This window comes from Giraffa tippelskirchi, chromosome 5, assembly GCF_054371585.1.
Source record: "Giraffa tippelskirchi isolate mGirTip1 chromosome 5, T2T-mGirTip1v1.2.pri, whole genome shotgun sequence".
NCBI lineage: Eukaryota > Metazoa > Chordata > Mammalia > Artiodactyla > Giraffidae > Giraffa > Giraffa tippelskirchi.
The window spans coordinates 18,168,044-18,187,665 of record NC_137279.1 but is presented as its reverse complement, the minus strand read 5'-3'; the positions used below and the strand labels follow the sequence as shown (position 1 = coordinate 18,187,665).

General features: G+C 49.1%; 1 protein-coding gene across 1 annotated transcript in view; it reads right to left on the bottom strand.

The window, feature by feature from the left end:
• Positions 1 to 6,057: 6,057 nt before the first annotated feature.
• The window catches only part of STX6 (syntaxin 6), a 48,374-nt gene continuing 34,809 nt past the window's right edge, over positions 6,058 to 19,622 (bottom strand). The window contains exons 7-8 of the mRNA XM_081485828.1: positions 15,859 to 15,953; positions 6,058 to 11,790 (exon numbers count right to left, since the gene is read on the bottom strand). Of these exons, the coding sequence (XP_081341954.1) occupies positions 11,714 to 11,790; positions 15,859 to 15,953 (172 nt within the window). The 3' untranslated portion in view covers positions 6,058 to 11,713. The remainder of the gene's footprint in view (positions 11,791 to 15,858; positions 15,954 to 19,622) is intronic.

Sequence of the window (19,622 nt, the reverse complement as noted above, 5' to 3'; positions counted from 1 at the left end):
TGTCTGTGTAAGCTGTGCGTCCAGACGTCTCTTCGTGCAGGTAGGCACCTGACAGTGGACTACATGGAACAGAAAGTGGCCCCAACTTTGGCCTCAGGCCTGTCAATATCGTTAGGACGGCCAGGAACCTGTTCAGGTGGAATGGCAATCTCCGAGCCCCCAGCAAAAGCCCCGGGCATTGAGCTGGTCTGGCAGGTCTGTAGAGGAAGGACGCCGATTTGGACTTGTTTTTTTTTTAGGGTCCTTGGCAGATCGCTGCTGGGTGTCTCCAGCATGGGGTCTGAGGTCTGCCGAGGGTGCCCACCAAGTCTTCCCCTCGAGGCTACTTTGTTCCAGGTGGTGGTGGTGGTTTAGTCGTTAAGTCGTGTCCGATTCTTGCGACCCCATGGACTGTAGCCCGCCAGGCTCCTCTGTCCATGGGATTTTCCAGGCAAGGATACTGGAGTGGGTTGCCATTTCCTCCTCCAGGGGATCTTCCCGACCCAGGAATCGAACGCCGGTCTCCTGCATTGCAGGCAGATTCTTTACCGACTGAGCTCTGAGGGAAGCCTCAGGCGCCGCCGGCAAGTCTGGTCGGCCCTCCCCGCCCCTCGGCGTCCCTGGAGGCCCCGGTCGCGCGCCGGCAGGGGGATGGAGCCGGCTGTTTCCCGGGCCGCCTGCCTCGGTCAGCGCCCCCGCCTCCCGCCTCTCGGCGCCGCCCTGTCCTCGCCTCCGTGGGGCCGGGGGTGGGCCCGGGCGCTGTCCCCTCGGGGAGGTCCTGCAGGTCGGGGCGCGCTTAGACCGCGGGAGGGCTGGAGCCTGGAGTCTGACGGGGCTAGGGTCTTGGGGAGTTTACACGCCCCGCAGCCCACACAGCCGGGACGCTCGGCTTGGCGCCCACTTTATCCTCGAGGAGCGCACCTTTGGGGGCGGGAGAGGGGGGAAGAGGGCAGCCTGGAGAGCTGCCAGGAGACCGCGACCGGCGTTGGCGGCGCTGCAGGGGGGAGCGAGGTGACGCCGGGCGGCACGCGTGTCGGGGCGCGGGCATGGGGACCCGGTGCGCGCAGTGCCCCGAGAGCTCAGGTGGAGGAACCGCAGGCCCCAGTCGAATTTTGGAAACCAAGGTGGACCTGGGAATCCAGGGATGTGCAGTCACTGTGCCGTCCCCCACCCTGCTCAGCCTGCTCCTCAGATACCCCAGCGCTCTGCTGGGGACAGGAAGGTCCCAATCCTGAATCCTTACAGTGACTCAGGGAGGGAGGGACTACTCATCTCCGAGTTGCAAATTAGGAGTCCGAAACTCAGAGGTTAAATTACTTACCCAAGGTCACACAGCAAGTAATTAACAGAGGTAGGATTTGAACCCGGCTCTTTACAACTCCCAGCCTGCGTCTGCCCTTCCTGCAATCCTATGGGGCTCACCTCTGGCGGCCCCGAGCCACCCTCCCACCCCGCCAGCCCCACACCTCCAACCCCTGAAGCCTGTGATCAGCTCTCCAGGCCCAGCTCTGCAATGACCTTCACTATGACAGGCCTGGGAGGCTTGGCTTTGGTTTTCCTTCAGGGAAATGGAGCTGGCGCTCCCACCTCCCCCCCAGGGGGAACGGAGTAGGGCGGGCAAATCATTTTACAGAACAGTGTTTTCTGAACTGCAGGCACAACCACTAGTGGGTCACAAAATATTTTAAAGAAAGACCAGCATTCAAAAATAAATAACAGTGCATCACACATGGCAAGGTTAGGTTTTGTATGGAAAATGCTCCTTTAAGATGTGTGTCCCAGAGTTGTAATCTGAAGTGTGTTCTGCTCTGAGGGCGGCATAGAACCATCTTTGGGGCTAAGGCTGGGAGGCTGGCCCCTCCATTCTGCCCTTAGGGGCCAGCGCTGCCCAACTTAGGAGCTGTTGAAACCTGGCCTGAGGGCTGATGTGAATGTGCCCGGCCCCTGGGAGTAAGAGGCATCCTACATCCCTGTCACCTTGAGGAGGCCTGCACAGGGGGTGGGGCACCATGACGGGATAGGGCATCCTGGTCCTCCAAGCTGGCCACTGGCAGCAGGATTCCCGCAAGGGCAGTTTTTGGCTTGAGCTTCAAACTTCAGTTGTTGGTTTCTTGGTTCCACTGCATCCCAACTCCACACCCTCACTCATCCACCCATTTATCTTATTTGTGTGTCTTTGTTGGGGCAGTCTTCCCCTTGTCCACCCGTGGACCCCAGACAGCCTTCAAATATGTGAGAGGTGTCCACCCGCAGAAGCATTCCATGACACTGATGCCAAAAACTTGTGCACCAGTGTCAAATCGAATCTTGGGAGACAGAATTTTGGGTGACATAGAAAAGAATGCTGCAGTCCAGGGGGTCACAAAGAGTCAGACACAGCTGAGCGACTGAACTGAACTGAGAAAAGAATAGCTTAATTGCTTTGCCAAGCAATGGGAGACACAGCAGGCTTCTTCCTTTGAAAACTGTGTTGTCCCAACCTGGGAGGATCTGGTGCAGAGTTCTATAGCAATGGTTCAAGGGTGGGATTGCTGATAAGATTAGGGTGTATGCAGGGCCTGCACTCCTTTAATCTGGTCCCAAGGTGATCTCTGGTTCCTTCAATCTGGCCTCAGGTGCTCTTCTCTGGAATGAAGAATGCTAACATCTTTCATTTGTTGGGAGTTTTAGTCAGATGGGCTTCCTTGGTCGCTCAGTCAGTAAAGGATCCACCTGCAGTGCAAGAGACCCAGGTTTGATCCCTGGGTCTAGAAGATCCCCCAGAGAAGGGAATGGCTACCCACTCCAGTATTCTTGCCTGGAGAATTGCAAGGACAAACGAGCCTGGCAAGCAACAGTCCATGGGATCACAAAGTCGGACACGACTGAGCAACTAACACACTTAGTCAGATACTGTTGTGTGTATCCCTTGAGAAGGAACCAGGACCCTGCTGCAAGGCTGCACAACTGTTTCTTGACTGTTCCTGTGTCTCTCTTCCATTTCTTCCCTGATTAGCAGCTATTCCAATCTGCCCTTTGGAACTCAGGGAAGGGCATGGAGGCTGGAGTCTGTTCCCTACAAACAAGAAAAGGGGGACAGAAAGGCTTCCATGTCCAGGAGCCTCACTGGGTCCTGCTCAGTTTCAACACCTGCATGGTGACTATGGCCCCCTCTGCTTAACTCCTGTGGAATCTCATCTCAAGGGCTCTTCCTTGCGGTTCTTTCCCCATGGAACTGCTTATTTATCCTCCATCAAACTTACCTGGCAACAACTGGACTTCCCTGGCTCATCTGCCCATTTCCCACCCCAGGCTGTCACCTGATCCCCTTCCTTCCCTCCCTCTCCATCATCCTCTCTGAAGTTTCCCTTTCTCCTAGAGAGCCAGAGCACCTGCTTGAAAATGGCAACAGCCTTCTTTGGCAGGCAGCTCTGCCCAGCTCTCTCAGGCTGGGGTTTGGCCAGGTTGCAGTTCTGGGTGCCGAGGAAGGGGCTGCTGCAATTGGCTCTGACACTCTGCCCACAGAGCCAGGCCTTAAGAGCTGTCCTGCCAGGCCTGGAGGGTATCTGGGCTCTCCGGTGGATACCCAGCTGCCTGCTGGGCCTGCCTTTGTCTTGTCCTTCTGCAATCTGGACTCGGGCCTGACTCACAGTGTGAAGCTGCCCTTAGGGGTCTGGCCCGATGCCGGGCACTGGGGATAGGCCTGCCCTGTCCTTGGGATGCCCGTATACCCAGGGTGGAAGCAGTTACAGCTGTGCTTAGAGACAAACCAGTGTGCCAAGGGCTACAATGGTAGTCCCAGGCAGGTGGCCCCATTACACCTGGTGAGCAGAAAGGCTTCCCAGGAGAGGCAGTCCCAGACTCACCAGCTTCCCTCCCAGCTCGGTGTTATCTCAGGAACAAGGAACGCTGGCAGCCATGGGGGCTCACAGTGACCTTTGGATGCCACAACTTTCTCATCCTATGCTCCTCAGACTGTCTCCAGGCTTTTCTGAGTTTATATAATGAGCTTGGCTCACTTATTGTTTTACACATTTCCAGTCAAAGGAACAAAAGCTCCAGAACATTTTATCAGCAAGGCTGACCTGCCTGAGGTCCTTGATCAGATTTCTTGAACTCTACAGTAAGCTTATAGGGTTTGAGTTATGGTCAAGTTCAAGGTGGCTGGTGTCCTTCATTACCATCTTCGGCACTTCTAGTTCAATGCTTTCACCTGCTGCTTACTTGTACTGCAGGTTATTTGAGCCTTCTTCCTCTCAATTTTACCCGTTTCTCTGGTTAGAACAATGGCTTGTTGAGAGGAACATCTGCTCGCCACCCCTGAAACCTAGATAGTGACTGCTCAGAAAGGCTGCATCATCTGTCAGAACTTGGTTCCCATTCTATCACGCACTGGTTGTAATCTTAGGGAAGATTCTTAATTGCTCCACACAGTTTTCAGACATTAAAATGGGCTTCAACAGTATATTTCCCTCATGGGGTTGTGAGAATAAACAGAAACAGTCCCTAATGCCTTGGTCATGTTCCTAAGACCTTGGTCAAAGACCTGCTGGCATACCATATTATCATCAAATATTGGCCAAAAGTATTAGCTTTATTAGCTACTAATGAGATAAAAAATTTTGGAAATTTGCTCTCCTGGAAGAGTTCATGATACTTCCCGAAGGCTGCCTAATCTTGTGAGCTTTTGTGAATGGAGGCAGAGCCATTTAATGGTGCACATCAGGGTGGACAGAGACTGGGAAGGAGGAAGCGACGCTGCAGAGGTCAGAGAGGCTGGCTTTGGGAGTCCACGTCCAAGTCCAGGGTGACTTCTGGAGCCCATCACTCCCTCCCTGAGAGGTGCTGGTGGGGATGTTTGTGCCTAGGCTCTGCCTGTACCCAACAGGAGCCACTGCTGCGTTCTGGCTGCCAGCACCTGGTGTGGGGGGACACCCTGGACATTCCGAGGATGGGGGAACCCATTTGAAATGTGTCCTCAACAGTGAAAACATCGGTGGCACAGATGGGTCTTCCCTCCCTGTGGGTTCCATTGTTGCCTCTAGCTTTGTCTTTTAACATTCCCAGTGTGAGTTTTGTGTAAGACTTGCAGCCAGTGGGACCCTTGGAACAACAGTAGAGCTGGGAGTAGGGTCAAGGTGCTGGGGGAAGAGGACCTCTCAGCCGTGGGGATGTGCATCTCCCCTTGGTCCACGCCGTGGGGTCCATGTTGTCCCCTGAGGTGTGGGGAGGTGATCGGCTTTTATCAGGAGATATGTAGAACCATTTCCTCCTGAAATAGTTACTGTAACTCTCAATAAGCACTCACTCCTCCAGTGAGGCTGTGAGTCTGTTGACTCGCCTCTGCCCCTTCTAGTTATCAGGTCACGGGGTCATGAGGCTGAGGACTCGGGAAGCACTGCTGGGCCAATTTCCGAGCGAGGTGCGGGGGACCCAGTACACGGCTCTGCCCCTCACCAGCTGTGGATGGACCTTGAGAGACCACTCGTGTCCCAGTTTCCTCACGTGCAGATTTTTGAGGTAAGACTAAATGAGGAAGCCTCTCCAGTTCACACAGCCATTACCAGTACTAGATGCGTTAACAGAAAGTACTAGAAGAGTGCCTGGCACATGCACAGAATGTGCTCAATCTGAGCAAGGACAATGATTGCAAAAGCAGTGAAGACCCCTGTCCATAAGGAGCTCACAGAGCCCGACCTTGTCCCACAGGGCTCAAGGCAAGCTCTTCTGACTACCAACTGGCATGGGCAATATTCTTGTATGCCAACACTGCAGTAAAGGGCAAGTCAGGGACTCAACTCCTTTGTGTTCTAGTCTCTCTGACCCCCAGGTGCCTCATCCCAACTGAAACTGTGCTGTATGATATTGTGAATACATAGTATGGCTGTCTGGGGGTTTAAGAATTCATATATACCTTACTGAGCCAGAGAAAACAATTTAGAACTCACATCTCACACCAGCCACAAACTTTTCCCACCCCAGACATATGCACGTGTCCATGTTTATTAGTATGAGCAGAAGGAGGGGAGGCAGCTGTGTTTCGGTTTGAAAAGAACTAAAAATAAAAACCAACCAAATCAAAAACCAGGACAAAGTTCATGATCTCTCCATTTCTCTTTAATACTGAACAGTATTCCTTGTACAGTTGTAACATGATTTCAAGAGTAGAAGTAAGAAACATTACTGATAAACTTCTGGGTGTAAAAATATCACTTTTAAGGATGGCTAGTGGAGGCTTTTTTAAACATAAGTATTTTTCAAAAGTTTTCAAGTTTATTGTGTCATCAAATTTTAATGTCAGGATTACAATCAAGGCCATGAAGCTATTTTATTTTACAACAGGGGTGCTTTACTGTAGCCTAAATTCCACAATGCAGGAGCAGTGGTTCTCAAACTTGGGCAGGCATCAGAATCCCCTGGAGAGCTTGTTAAACAGCCCACTGGCCCCATCCCAGTCTGTGAGTTGGCCGGTCTGGGGTGGGGCCCGAGAATCTGCATTTCGAGCAAGTCCCCAGGGGATGGGGCCACCGCTGGTCCCACTCCACACTTGCTGAGCCAGTGTAGAGGAAGCGAGACCTACCTACAGCGAGGCTGGAACTGCTGGCCCCAGGGCTCTGACACTGTTCTCCTGGGGTGGCGGAGCTGGGGTGGAGGCACCATCTGGAAATCACCACGGCCTTTGCATTTCTGATCACTGATCTCATTTTTTTCATTTGTACCTTCTAGCTAATTAAAAATAAAATGCTCTAAGGTTATTTATCCTTGAAAGAAAAAAAACAGTGGTTTAGTCCTGCTGAGCATTGCCACGTATTACACAACTTTTAATTACACTAATTTCTGATTACAAGTGAGCCAGTGAAAGCATATTTCCACTTACACCCGAATCCATCATCATTTAGAGCTTGCTTGCTTTGGCCCTCTCCTGGTTTCCAGGCCGCCCCCCACCCTGGGCATTCTTCCAGCCCGGGTCAGTCAGGACGTCATCACATGGTGCTCACAAGCAGTTCCAATGTCTTATTAGTGGGACACCTGCCTGGCCTCCCCTCACCCCGCACAGACAACAGGGTACATTCACACTGTTTTCCTGAGGATTAGGACGGCTGCCTGTCCCGGAACCGACTAACTGTGGGGTCACAATTCTCATTCAGTAGCCCTGTCTCAGCCAAAACCTACTTTCTGCAGAGCAGGAAAAGAACCTCCCTGAACTTGGTCCCACCCCCAGGGCTGCCAGAAAGCTGGGCTGGAGCAGGGCGCTGGGCTGCCGCCAGGGAACAAGCCTGCGAGCTCCGGTCTGCAGACAATGAAGCTGAGTGGTCTTGTTTCTAATACCCCCTGGATAATCAAGTGGCTTCCCGGTTGGATAACTAGTAACTTTTAAGAAAAAAAGGCAAAATACACTTTCTCACAAAGGGTCAGCTGGCGAACCAGGACCATGAAATGTTCACGTGAAGCCCAAACAGCAGGACAGGCACCTGGATGCTGTCTAAGCACAGTTCCCCTCTGCACGGCCTCGGGGAAGGGCATTTCTGGACACAGGTCACATCCGAAGGAAAACAGCACCAACACATTAGCTTGTATCAGAGGGAAGTCAAGTTCTTTACCTTTCTTTCTCACCTCCCCAAGTGTCTGTCCTAGTAAAGAGACGGTAATATCACCTAACAAAGAACTTCCAACCCACGGACATCGCAGCAACACAACCAGAGCGCCACTGTAACTTCCAGAGCCTCATGTTCATCCAAAAGATGTCAAGTGGCTGAGCTCAGCGGGGAGCACAGGTCACTGTGAGCCTACGTCACGTCACTGAGGTCAGCTAGTCCCAGAGCGTGGGTGGGCTCCCGTGTCTGCTGAAGGAGCTGAAAGTGTGTCACCTCTGAAAACAAGAGGACTGAGCTAAGTGATCCTAAGTCCTTCCGAGTCTACTGTTAAGGATGCTAACACCCCAGAAGTCAGCTGGCTTGGAGCTTTGGCCTCCAGGTTCACAGCAGGGCTGTTCTGGTCTCTGAGGGCTGTTCTCTTGACTCAGAACTCTCCTGGGTTTCTGGACTCGACAGCAGATAGTGGCCAGCAGTCTCCCAGTGAGCACTGCCAGGCAGACATGGTGAGGTGGCACCCACGTTTACAGACCAAAGGAGCTCCCTGGTTTCAGCACAGGCTGGGAGCTGGGTACAGGTAACCAGACCGGACAGAAAGGCTACCTCCTCCTGCCAGGGAGTCCCCCCACACCCCACAGAGGCAGAGGTTTGGAGGGGGAGGCCACAGGGTCCTACCCTGGGCCCCGTTCTCGTGCCCTGTGCTCAGGCACGGGGCTGCCTGACTGTGGGGCTGCGGATCCTTTGGCTTCACCTTCTCTCTGCACTTGATAGACAAAGAACAGTCTTTAAAAAATTTTTTCTCTTAAAAAACCTGGAAGGGGGAGAAATGCCAGTGAGAGGAAGACAAAGAGGGAGCACTAACCGTACTGTGTTCCATATTTTAGAACTTGAGCTTTCTAGACAGTCCGAATTTTGTTTACAAATTTGTCCTGTGTACCAGGTAACACCAAATGGTCCAAATTCCAGCGTGGAAAAGCAACTCATATTTATCAGTTGGTGTTAGGTCTTCGGATGCTATGAATTCTCGAGAAAGGTGGTAATGGTCTCACTTGACAGCCAGGGAAATAACCAGAAGAAAAATCTTGGCTCCGCCACCTTCACTTACAGAAGGTAAAACACTTCACAGAGACAGATTTCTGCTGGAGTTAAGACTGCATTTCTCTTCACAGCCCTTAATCTCACGAGGTGAGAAGGAGTGGAAGTTGCCAAGTTGTTGGCTACCAGACCCATCAGTCTGTCTAACTCTGGCTAAAAGCAGAGAATAATGGGCAAGTTACCAAGCTTCTCCCCCGGCTCTGGCGTGAAGAGCCTCATGTAACACACATGCTGTGACATCCAATTGCCACGCGGTAGCGGCACACATAGTGCGTTTGTGATTTTTCACAGTTCACACAAAGACAAGATCAAAAACCAGGACTAAAACTAAAGGTGTTTTGGTTTCCCAGCTGGATTCCCACTCTGGCAAATTCTTTCAGTGGTTCATTCCCCCATTCTACCCACCCTCCCCAACCAATTGATCAGTAAAATGTTCTCCCAATAAACAGAAATTGAGCTCTTTCTGTTATCCATCATATCCTGCCAATTTTTTTAGCAATGACGAGTATGGATGAAGTACATGCTGAGGAGGGGAAAGGCCCCATGGCTACAGGAAGTGCCTTTAAGCCTCATGGAGGTATCGTGGGCATCTGCTCCACCCCCCATTCCACCACTCAGGGTCAGTGGATCACGGCAAGGAACTCACAGCATCAGGTCACTGACGAGGAAACATTTATCCTTAGAAATGAATCTCAGCCCATGGCATGCTCTGTCTGCCACAGTCTGGAATTTCACTGGGGAGCCTTCAAATGAACATTGGTCTGCAGTGACTGCCCAGTCCTGATATACAACAGCTAGGGTCAGAGCCAGGACCAGGTCACCTGGGGCTGTGTGGCTCCAACAAACACATTAAGAGGTGGCCTATCAGAGAACAGCTCCTCCAAGGTCAGAAAGACAGGAAGAACTCTGCATTGCCTGGGTTTTAAAGTAAAACTTTCTAAATAGTTTCCTCTTCAGTCTGGTCTGCAATAGCCACAGTTTAGCAAACACCTTAAATGAGCAAGTTGGCCAACTCTCAATATTCCCAAACAGTTAGTAGTTAAGCCTCGGCATCACGAAACTTGGTCCCTGAAGCCTGGGGAGAATCTTACTAATGACCAGCGTGTTCCCAACAGGCCCTGAAGACATAATGTCAGTTTCGAAGGACACCGTCAATCTGGTAATACCCAGAGAACAGCATGGCATTTAAATGGGGCAATCATGTAATTCATTAAGAAGCTGGCTGCTTTGTATAACGTGGGAGGTGGGGATCACAGTACTGAGACAAGGTCCATGTGGATGTTTAACAAAGACATTTTAAGGACCAGCTGTGTCTTTGGCTTGTAGGAGACTATTTTAACAAGCTCAAAACTTGGAGAAGTAGTCTAGTACTCTACATCTGAAGTCGTTTGTAAAAATCGCTTTTTCCCCCTAATTTGAAAAGAAATAACTTACATATCAAGTAGAGTGGAGTGTAAACGTGGATGTCAACCACCCTTTTAATTTTATAAACCTGCTTTCAGCTTTTCATCCACAGGCAGATTTCCTGACCTACCACAATCCTAAACGTGAGAAAATACCCTTCTCTAAAAAAACTGTTATGAGAATTTATTCCAAAGTGCAACTCAAGGGTTAGCTGGGCAAATACATTATTGCAAATCACACACACGATAAAGGGAAAACAGAAGCTCGACACAAACAAAAAAACAAGATACAAACAAAACAAGGGGGAAAAAATAGTTAGTGTGCTGAGGAATGGACCCTGGAAGATGAGGAGAAGGGAGTCAAAGCCAGAATTCTGCCCAGATGTTGCTTCACAAGTGCAGAGGGAGATGGTGAGGAGGGACCAGCAGCTGCCACCGCCACACGCTGGCTCCGGGCTCAGCTGCTACTTCAATCCTAGGTTTTCATCAGGAAGTTATAAAAATATCCTATATACACCTGTACACTGGAGGCATTTTAAAAGTCACCAGAAGCTTGGAGTGTATAGTGTCTCAGCAGGGTCAGCAACTAAAACCCAATGAAAGCATCTGTCATTTAAATCCAGAAGGGCTCAGTTATTTGAATGGATGATAAACCACATCGTCTTAGGGAAAAAGGAACACGTTCACCTACCCATCCTTGCAATTATAGGGTAAGAAAAATCTGGTCCAGAACTAGCCTTTTTTGACACTATGGTCTCTGATAAATGTCATCAACGTACTGACCACTCCCAGCCCTCAAGATGGAGTGCTGTCGGAATAAAAGAACTGCTGGGGACACCACCCCGGGATCTCAGGCCACTCATATGAGCTGCTGAGCCACTCATTTCAGAGTCCCCCTAGGAATGCAAGTTGCCCCTCTGGGGAGGTGGCTGTAGGACAGTGGCATGAATTCAGCAAGCGCCTGACCCCGGCGACCTCACCCACCCTCCGCATCTGTGCCCTGCTGCCCTGTCCTCCCTTTAATTCAAGCCACAAGTTGCCAGCAGCCCCAAAGCCCAGTGCTTTTCATTCTTTTCCACTGGTTATTCCTACCACAAAAAACAGTGCCTAGAGAAGCACTTTCACCCTAGCACTTACCCTTTAAAAACCAATCACTGCATCTTCTATCACAAAGTTCTTCTGAGCCCTCTGTCCCCACTAACCACCAGGTCTCAGGGGTGAGACCTATCCAGGCACCCACACCTTCCCACCATAGGTGTTTCTGGAGGGGCCAGCGCAAGCCATCTGATGGGCGAACGGTCTGAACAGGAGAAAAGAGCTGCCAAAGACGGATGGAATGAGCATCAGCCAACGTGAGCCAAGTCTGCGAAGTTTTCTGGATTCCTCGAAGGCCCTCCGGGGGGAGCGAGGTCCGGGGTGGGGGCAAAGCAGGGCCAGCTGTCGTCGGAACGGGAGCCGGGGATCCAGGAGGGCGCAGTCGTCAATTTCCTCTGCCCACCGGCCCTCCCCACCCTGGGCTGGAGGCGCTGTCTCCGCGGTGGGGTCACAGAGAGAAAAGTCAGCTCAGGCCGCGTTTCCAGGAGAGGGTCGCGAGGAGCGGGCCACCGCACGCTGCTTCTCCCTCTCCCCCGGGGGTGCAGCAGGAAGCGAGCCGGGGCCCCGCCGTCACAGCACTAAGAAGAGGATCAGCACGACGAGCAGGACCACGAAGAGGACCACGATGGCACACCACTGGCGCCGATCTGGAAGGCAGGACGCGAGGGTCAGCTCTCCCAGGACCCTACGTGCCCCAGGACAGTTAAGGCAACACCTGGGCATGCAAAGGGCCCAGAATGGGCAAATGATGGGAAAGAGAGGCCTGAATCTGCCCGGGCACCTGGCACTCGACCGCTGCTGTTCCTGGCCTGCCGGTACCCCGAAAGCCAGCCTCGTAAGAAGTACTGGCTTTGTGTCTCAGGTCTCTTTAAGATCTACGGGCCGCAGCTTTCTGCTGGCGGTTATCACATCCCTGGAAAAGGTGTTGGCATTGGTGTTACAGGTCAAAGCTCATCCACTTTAACCTCCTACCAAAGTCACATCATTTAACTAAACAATAATCATGGTCTTTTCTCAAGGAGCACGATGGGAGGACACAAAGGAGATGAAAGCTGCTGGTGGTCACTTCAGGAAACAAAAAGCTGAAAAAGCAAGCTGTACTGATCATGGGTGTGTGATAGGTGTCTTGCCCACACCATCCTGGGCAAGAAAGATCACTTAACCACATTAAAGTAACTGACAAGAACATCTCTGTAAATCAAAGTGGAATGTCTTTTCTGAAGCTTTCTGCCCTACTCACAATTTAGAACAGGTGCAGGAAACAAAGTGGTCAGAGTCCATCTAAATGACCAAGAGCAAGGTGGCCCCGAGGGGTGGACTCAGAAGGGCCCAGACAGGCTCTGGCCCACAATCCTTGCTGAGTGCCCCGAGCTCACAGGGCTGCCGTGAGGACCACACAACACGAGTATTCGCACACTCTGTGGCCCACACTTGGCACAGGATGCTGTCGTCCTCAGGATGCGCCCTTTGCTTGGGCAGATGTAGAAAGAGCAAGCCGGCTCCCCACAGAGGACCCCTGCCATTCTGCACAAAAGGTCAAGCTGAGATAAAGCCTGTGACACTGGAGCTCAGCTGCTAGAAGTAAGAGTTCTGTTTAAGTAGAAGTAAAAAGGTACGTATACCAATTCGTCAAAAGTTTATTTGAAAGATTTTAGCACAACACTGCTATTGAGAATCACATTGTAAAAAGGTCTGAATCTAGGAAAATAAGACCACGAAACTTTCCACAAAGCAATGCTAGGTCCATAAAACATATACCTAAAGTAAATGTCGCAGACAGCAAAGTCTTAGAATCAGCCAACAGAACTGCTACCAACCAAAAGTAAGAAAAGCAAGTACCTTTCCAGTGGCTCACTGTGCTCTCCATCACACATGCTAGAAACTCACTAAGCAAGTGGGATTAGGGTCAAGACCTCAAGTCCACCTGTTCCTTTCTGAGACGGGACTAGTCCAAAGGGTGTGGGGAGGTAGAGTCTGCCTACTCCAGATAACAGTCTTCACCTGTTTAACTATCACGTCAATGGTCCAGAAAACTCAAGTATCTAGCTTTCTTTCATCTACTTAAAAATGTTTACAATAATTTTAAAATGTTCTCATTAAAGTGACTAATCTATATTCTTCTAGGATGATACAGTCAAAGTAAATACCTCCTAGCTGCCTTGCCCAAGGCATCCTGCCATTTTAGACCTGAACTTCCAACACTGAACCAGCTTCCCATCAGCCTCTACCCAGCCCTCCTCCCACCTCCAATCACTTTCTGTTCTGCAACTCCACTACACAGGCGTTTTCATCAAAGAGAACACAAGCCACCACACAAGCCAGCACAACCCAGGAATGCGCTTTTAAATCCCCTTTCCTTTGAAGTGGTAAGTTGCTTCTATGAAGTGTGAACTGGGTGACCCCAGGGAGCTGTTACCCTAGCCGACTTCTCCCCAGAAGGGGTAGGTACTAACCACAAGGGTTTTTGTGACCCCAAGTCAATGGTCCTAATCAGCCTTTTTGAAAGCTCAGACCTGTCTCAGAAAGTCAGGTTGCGGGGTGGGGGGGGGCGGTGGAACCCCAGAGGGGACTCGACAGGATTTTCCTGCTCTCAACAGTCTCCTCCCCTAAAGAGAAAAGATGAACAACAGAATCTTGGAAAGTGAGGGGAAGAAAACCTGGGTATCCACTCAGAAGAACATACTTCCTTTGGGGAGGATAATGACAAGACCAGTGTCTCTCTTGGGTCATTCAAAGAAGTTAAGTATGGCGCCCTGGCAGATTTCTGCCCAGGAAAGCAGCCAGCCATGGGGAGGGCAGGGGTCTCACCTCTGCAGGCCTGTGACATGGGGCTTTCACTAGCGGCCGAATCAAACTCCAGTGTATCCTGATACTCTTTCTTTGTATGTAAGGCTTGATCGAAAAGCAGTGAACTTTCCCAAAAGTTACGAAGAACAGAGACAAACACGAAACTGCCCTGTCATCAAACTGAAGCCAGCACAGCCAAGTAGGAGGCCCCGAGCTCGCTCTCTTTGGGGAGCAGACAGAGATTACCATGAAGACCACAGGCAAGCTGTCCAAATCCAAGGGCCTTTCAGGGTAAACGCTGTTTCCTGGCTCTCTTTCTTGAGGTATGACAGGACATACCTCAAGTTCTTGCTCCCCAAACTTTTTTGGGGGGGGAGAAAAAGTAGAAGACAGCATGAGCAGACTTTAGTGCTATTTATACACATGGAGTGGCTTATCACAATGCAAGTACTTTTCTAAATTATTCACTCCCAGAATGCTGGAGACAAGGACACAGTGCATCTTTGTTACACTGTTCTTCTCCGAACAAAACTGGTGCTGAAGTAGCTACTTGACTTTGCCACTAATACATACACTAGTGAAAGATCTGGTTGAAACTGGTTATATAATACTTCAGTAAAAAGCTTTTTTTTTTTAAGGAGAGAAAAAGAGGAGGGGAAGGGTGGAAGAAGAGAGAACAGAGGTGAGCGGGATGAGGACTTCACAGAACTCCCTCTAGATGTGTGGAACATGAAGTGAGCTGGGGCCTGCCACAGGCAGTGAAGAGCCTACTAGAAGCATGAAGATATTTGCCCCTAGAGACAATGAAGGAAACTGGTCTGGCTAGGAGCTTTCCTTTGTCTTAAATGTAACAGGCCCTTGGCCCCCCAGGGCCATCTTCTGCCTGTCTTACCCTTTCTTTTTTTTTCCAAACAAACACTTACTATGTACTAATAATACATGAGAGACACTGTTAAACATTTGTACACTAATTATTATTTCATTTAATTCTCATGATGACCTTGAGAGGTAGATGTCATCCTATTTGTTTTTACACATAAAAGAAACAGAACCCAAGAGAAGTCTTATGTAACTTGACTATGAGTTAAACAGCTGAAAAGCAAATATACACTTGTATTTAAATTTTGCCTCAAAAGACAAGAGTCAACTGTTAGACTCTGTTATACAGAGGTAACAAGAGGAAATCAACTGAAGAAAGGTGTCAAGACACAGGGGATGTTCTGATGGGGGAGGGAGTGCTCTGGTTCAAGAACACTTAGGTGACCCTGAAGGATGTCTCAGTTCCTCCCTTCACCCAGAGACTCCCACCAAATAGAGAAAAAAAAAAAGATACTCTATTTTCTCTCATTTAAAAAGATGTTATTTCTCTTAGAGAAGATAGGTTGTAGTAACAAAAAATAGTCACTGGAACACATCTTCCTACACAGTAACTAATTTGAAAAAAGTTCCTTCTTTCATCCACTGCCTGGTTCAAATTTGCTGGAATAGTTCACTACAGATTCAGATAAAAACAGTTTAAATGAGATCTGCAAGGCCATCTTCTTCTGAAATGTAGAGGTTTTTCTTTCAGTGAAAAGTCAGTCCAGGAGAAACAATAACTAGCTCTTAATTAAAATCAATTCCCTCTTTTGGCAAGGAAATAGGAAACAAGGAAAATGAAGGATTTTTTTACGTGCAAAGAAAGGTTATTCCACCAGAAGAAACGTCAGCGCCAGACTCACGTGGTGGGGACCACGAAGGCTCTTCCCAGGTGAAGGCCACAAGCCGATGACCAGGCCTGTATGTGCTAGTCTTCTATCTCCTGACCCCAAAGTCTGACAAAAACGTGCCAGAGGAAAGGGATCTGAACAAGTGCACCCGTGACACACCCCCTAGACTGTGTCTCTAGAATTAAATAAGAATTCTGGAGCTTAGAAGCACATACATACCGCTGGTCATGTGCGATACTTTTGCAAGTTTCTTCATCACATTGTCCAGTCGAGACTGAGTGCTCTCCAGCTCGTGAGAGAAATCATCCAGCATACTAGAAAGATAAGCAGACACAGGAGGAGGTTGCTCAGCACAGCTCCAGATACAGTGGCCATAGAGCTACATTACTGGGATCTGGGCCTCAGTCTTAGCAATCACCAAACAGATAACACTGGGATTCAAACCCTCCAATCTTTTATCCTTGGGACAAGACCGGTTTTGATTTCGGAATTTTGGAAATCTGAAAAAGTAGTAACTTACATACACTGTGTATTAGCCAACACCCCCAGCAGAGTCTGGGGCTGTCATCAAACATCCAAGTTAATATTTCTGCAAAGAAAACTATGAGGAGTCATGGCTGCAGTCAGTTTAGGTCAGGTTCCTCTGTAACATGAGCCTGCTGCAAAATTTTTTAGAGCTTTCTAGATTGCAGAACTGCAGCCAAGGCCAATGGGGACCTGAACATACAATAATGCAAACTCAGCTGAAGTGCAGTGTAGCAGAAAGAAGGCTGTGTGAACCAGACAACCAGGCTTTGCCACTTGCTACTTTGGACAAGGGACCCTGCATCCTTATCTGTAAAAGCAGACAATCTTATCAACAGAGTTCCCATAAAAGTGAAAGTGTTTGATGCTCAGTCGTGTCTGACTCTTTGGGACCCCGTGGACTGTAGCTGCCCAGGCTCCTCTGTCCATGGAGTTCTCCAGGCAAGAATACTGGAGTGGGTTGCCATTCCCTTCTCCAGGCGATATTCCCAACCCAGGGATCAAATCCTGGTCTCCTGCACTGCAGGCAGATTCTTTACTGTCTGAGCCACCAGGGAAGCCCCACATAAAGCACTTTACAGTCGTGTGAGTTAAGAAATGCACTTTGGTCAAATCATCATCTGCTTTAAGTCACCCCATGCTTTACCATAAAGCTGGGCAGCCTCAGGACTGAGTTCCGTGTGCCTCGCTTACACGCACAGAGAACCAGCTCCCTGAGGCTCACACTATTTGTTGCCCAAGGTGTGGCTAGGAAAGAAAACACCACAATACTCATACCAACAGTGTTTATTTCATAAATTACTAAGCATTCCAGACTATTCAACTTTGGGTTAATATATGATTATCCTGAGGCTAGAATATGACACACTAATTAGTAACCAGAGGGCTTATTAACAAGGCTTTATTCATTCCTCTGGCAGCACCAAGGGCAGCAAGCACTACCGGTTTTGGTCTGGGCCCACACGAGGCACCTGAGAGCCCGGCAGGATTCAGGCAAGCAGCTCCTCATTAAGTCAATCATTAAATAACCTCCATGTTGGTCACTAAACAAACAAGCCTTTGTCCCTTACCTGAATTTTCAAATTAAAACATTTTTTAGCTCATTTTAGATTCTGGTAGCATCTTAGCACTGCAGCTGGCAGACCTATCCACACAGGGCAAATGCTGATAAGTAAGAGCTACCTCTGTGTGCTGTGTAAGACCTTTCTTACTCAAGACAAAAACAGGTAAGTCATCCAACCTCCAGTCCAAGGACACTCATTAACCACCCACTAACCAAGTTTCTTAGGTGGCTCAGTGGTAAAGAACCTGCCTACCAATGTAGGAGATGCAGGTTCGATCCCAGGTTCTGATCCCTGGATCGATCCCAGATGCGGGTTCTGATCCAGGAAGATCCCCCTGGAGAAGGAATGGCAATACACTCCAGGATTCTTGCCTGGGAAATGCCATGGACAGAGGAGCCTGGTGGGCTACAGCTCTTGGGGTCAAAAGAGAGTTAGATACGACTTAGTGACTAAAGGACAACAAAATTAAAAAACCAAGTTTCTAGCCTACCTCTGTGCTGTCCAAAAGAAATACAATGTGAGTCACATATGCCACTTAATATTTTTCAGTAGCCGCATTTAAAAAAAGGGAGTGGAAACTAATTTTAATAACTTGTTTTATTTAGCCCAATATACCTAAAAAAATTATCATTTCAACATGCAATTTTACATTTTTTCACATTAAGGCCTTCAGAACTTGGTGTGCATTTACACCCAGGGCCCTTCTTAGTTTAGACCGGCCACATTTCATGTACTCAATGGCCATGTGGGGGCTGGTGGCTATTGTACTGGACAGCACGGGTCTAAGTGCAAGACCTACTTTTTCAATTTACCTATTTTTATTAGAGTTATACACATACATAGTTTGTAGAGCTAAACAGTCCTTTTATAAAAAACCACAGTTGTCCCCCACCCCCAAGGGCCACCGCTTTCTGCCCCTCCACTATTCTCTGGGTGCACTCTCCAGTTTTTGAAGCTACACGCTGGCAGTTCAGTGTCCGGATCCCACTGACTCTGCACAGTGAAAGCCTAGGGCTTAGCTCCCCTCCCATTCCATTCCCCACCTCTGCATACTTCCCACTTCTCTTCCCCTTCCTTCTTTCCAACAGAACTGTGTCCCAGTTGGATAAGGTCAACATCCAGGGTTCCCACTGTCACAAGTGAGTACATGCTCTTCCCAGCTCGGGGTCCGGGGCCTGCATCACACCGCTCTGGGCTCTCCCCTCCGCTTACCAAGGACCCTGTTTTCTCAGGTCTGTTGAGTCGGGCACCACTTATCTTTCTGCTTTCCAGGAGCTAAAATGTTAAGGTCACTGTTTCTTATTCCAAGCTCTATGTTCCCATAGATTTTATGCCATTAAATACAAAAGAAACCTGTTACTGTTCTAGTGGACTTCAGAGTAGGAATGGAGATAAAGAGGCTGTGTTCAGTTCACTGTCTTTATCTGGAAGTCTGCCAGGCTCTATCATCTACCCAATCAATGTAACTGCTCAAATTAATTAGTTTTTTCCCATCTGCATAGTGAATTTTAGGGTAAGAATGCATTTTAGACAAATTAAACTGCATGCCTAGGTTCCTGTTCTGCCACCTTCCTACGCGGTCTCCCTGCTTCCAGTCTTTTCCACTGTAGTTCACCATCGAAACCACAGATAGACCGGGTCTCCCCCAAACATAAACCTGATCATAGCATTATTAACGCAACCTTCCCTGGGGTTGTGTTTCCCATCGCCCTTTGAACGACAAATCCTAACTCCTTACCGTGGCTTCTGGGGCCTTCCCTGATCTGTTCTCTGCCTCCCTGACTTGACTTCTGTAACCTCCCTCTCAACTCCCATGCTCTAGACACACTAAACCTCTCTGTTGTGTGCACAAATCACCTCTAAATCGTTACAAGGACTCTTCCTTTCAGTAGATCCTCCCCTCACCCCTGCCTCTCACCCTGCCTAGTAACTTAGCTACTCATTCTTCAGTCCCAGTTAAACCTCTCTTCTCTTCTCAGGGATTTTAGATTGAGTCAGGTCTCCAGTTCAGGCTATTAGGGCCCTCAAGGAACCTTGCACTCCCCTCAGCCATGGCAGCCCTCCATTTTTATTACCACTTCACAACTTGCATCATTTCTAAAGTATCTGTTCCACCCAGTGAACAGTAAACTCTTGATGGCAGAGACCCTGTCTATTCTCTTGGTTGCTCTGTGGATACCCTGGGGCCTCCCAGGAGAACAAGATGCCCAGTTTGAATTTGTAATAAATGAATCCATAATGTTGAACACAAAATCAAGGTAGGAGAGTTTCTGAAATATCCTACTAGATTTTTTTTTCCCAGAAAAAATTATTTTGTGAAATGGTAAAGGTAGCATTTTAAGAATTCTGTTTTTGGTGTCATACTTCAGGAGTGCAAACAGAGACTGTTCTTAA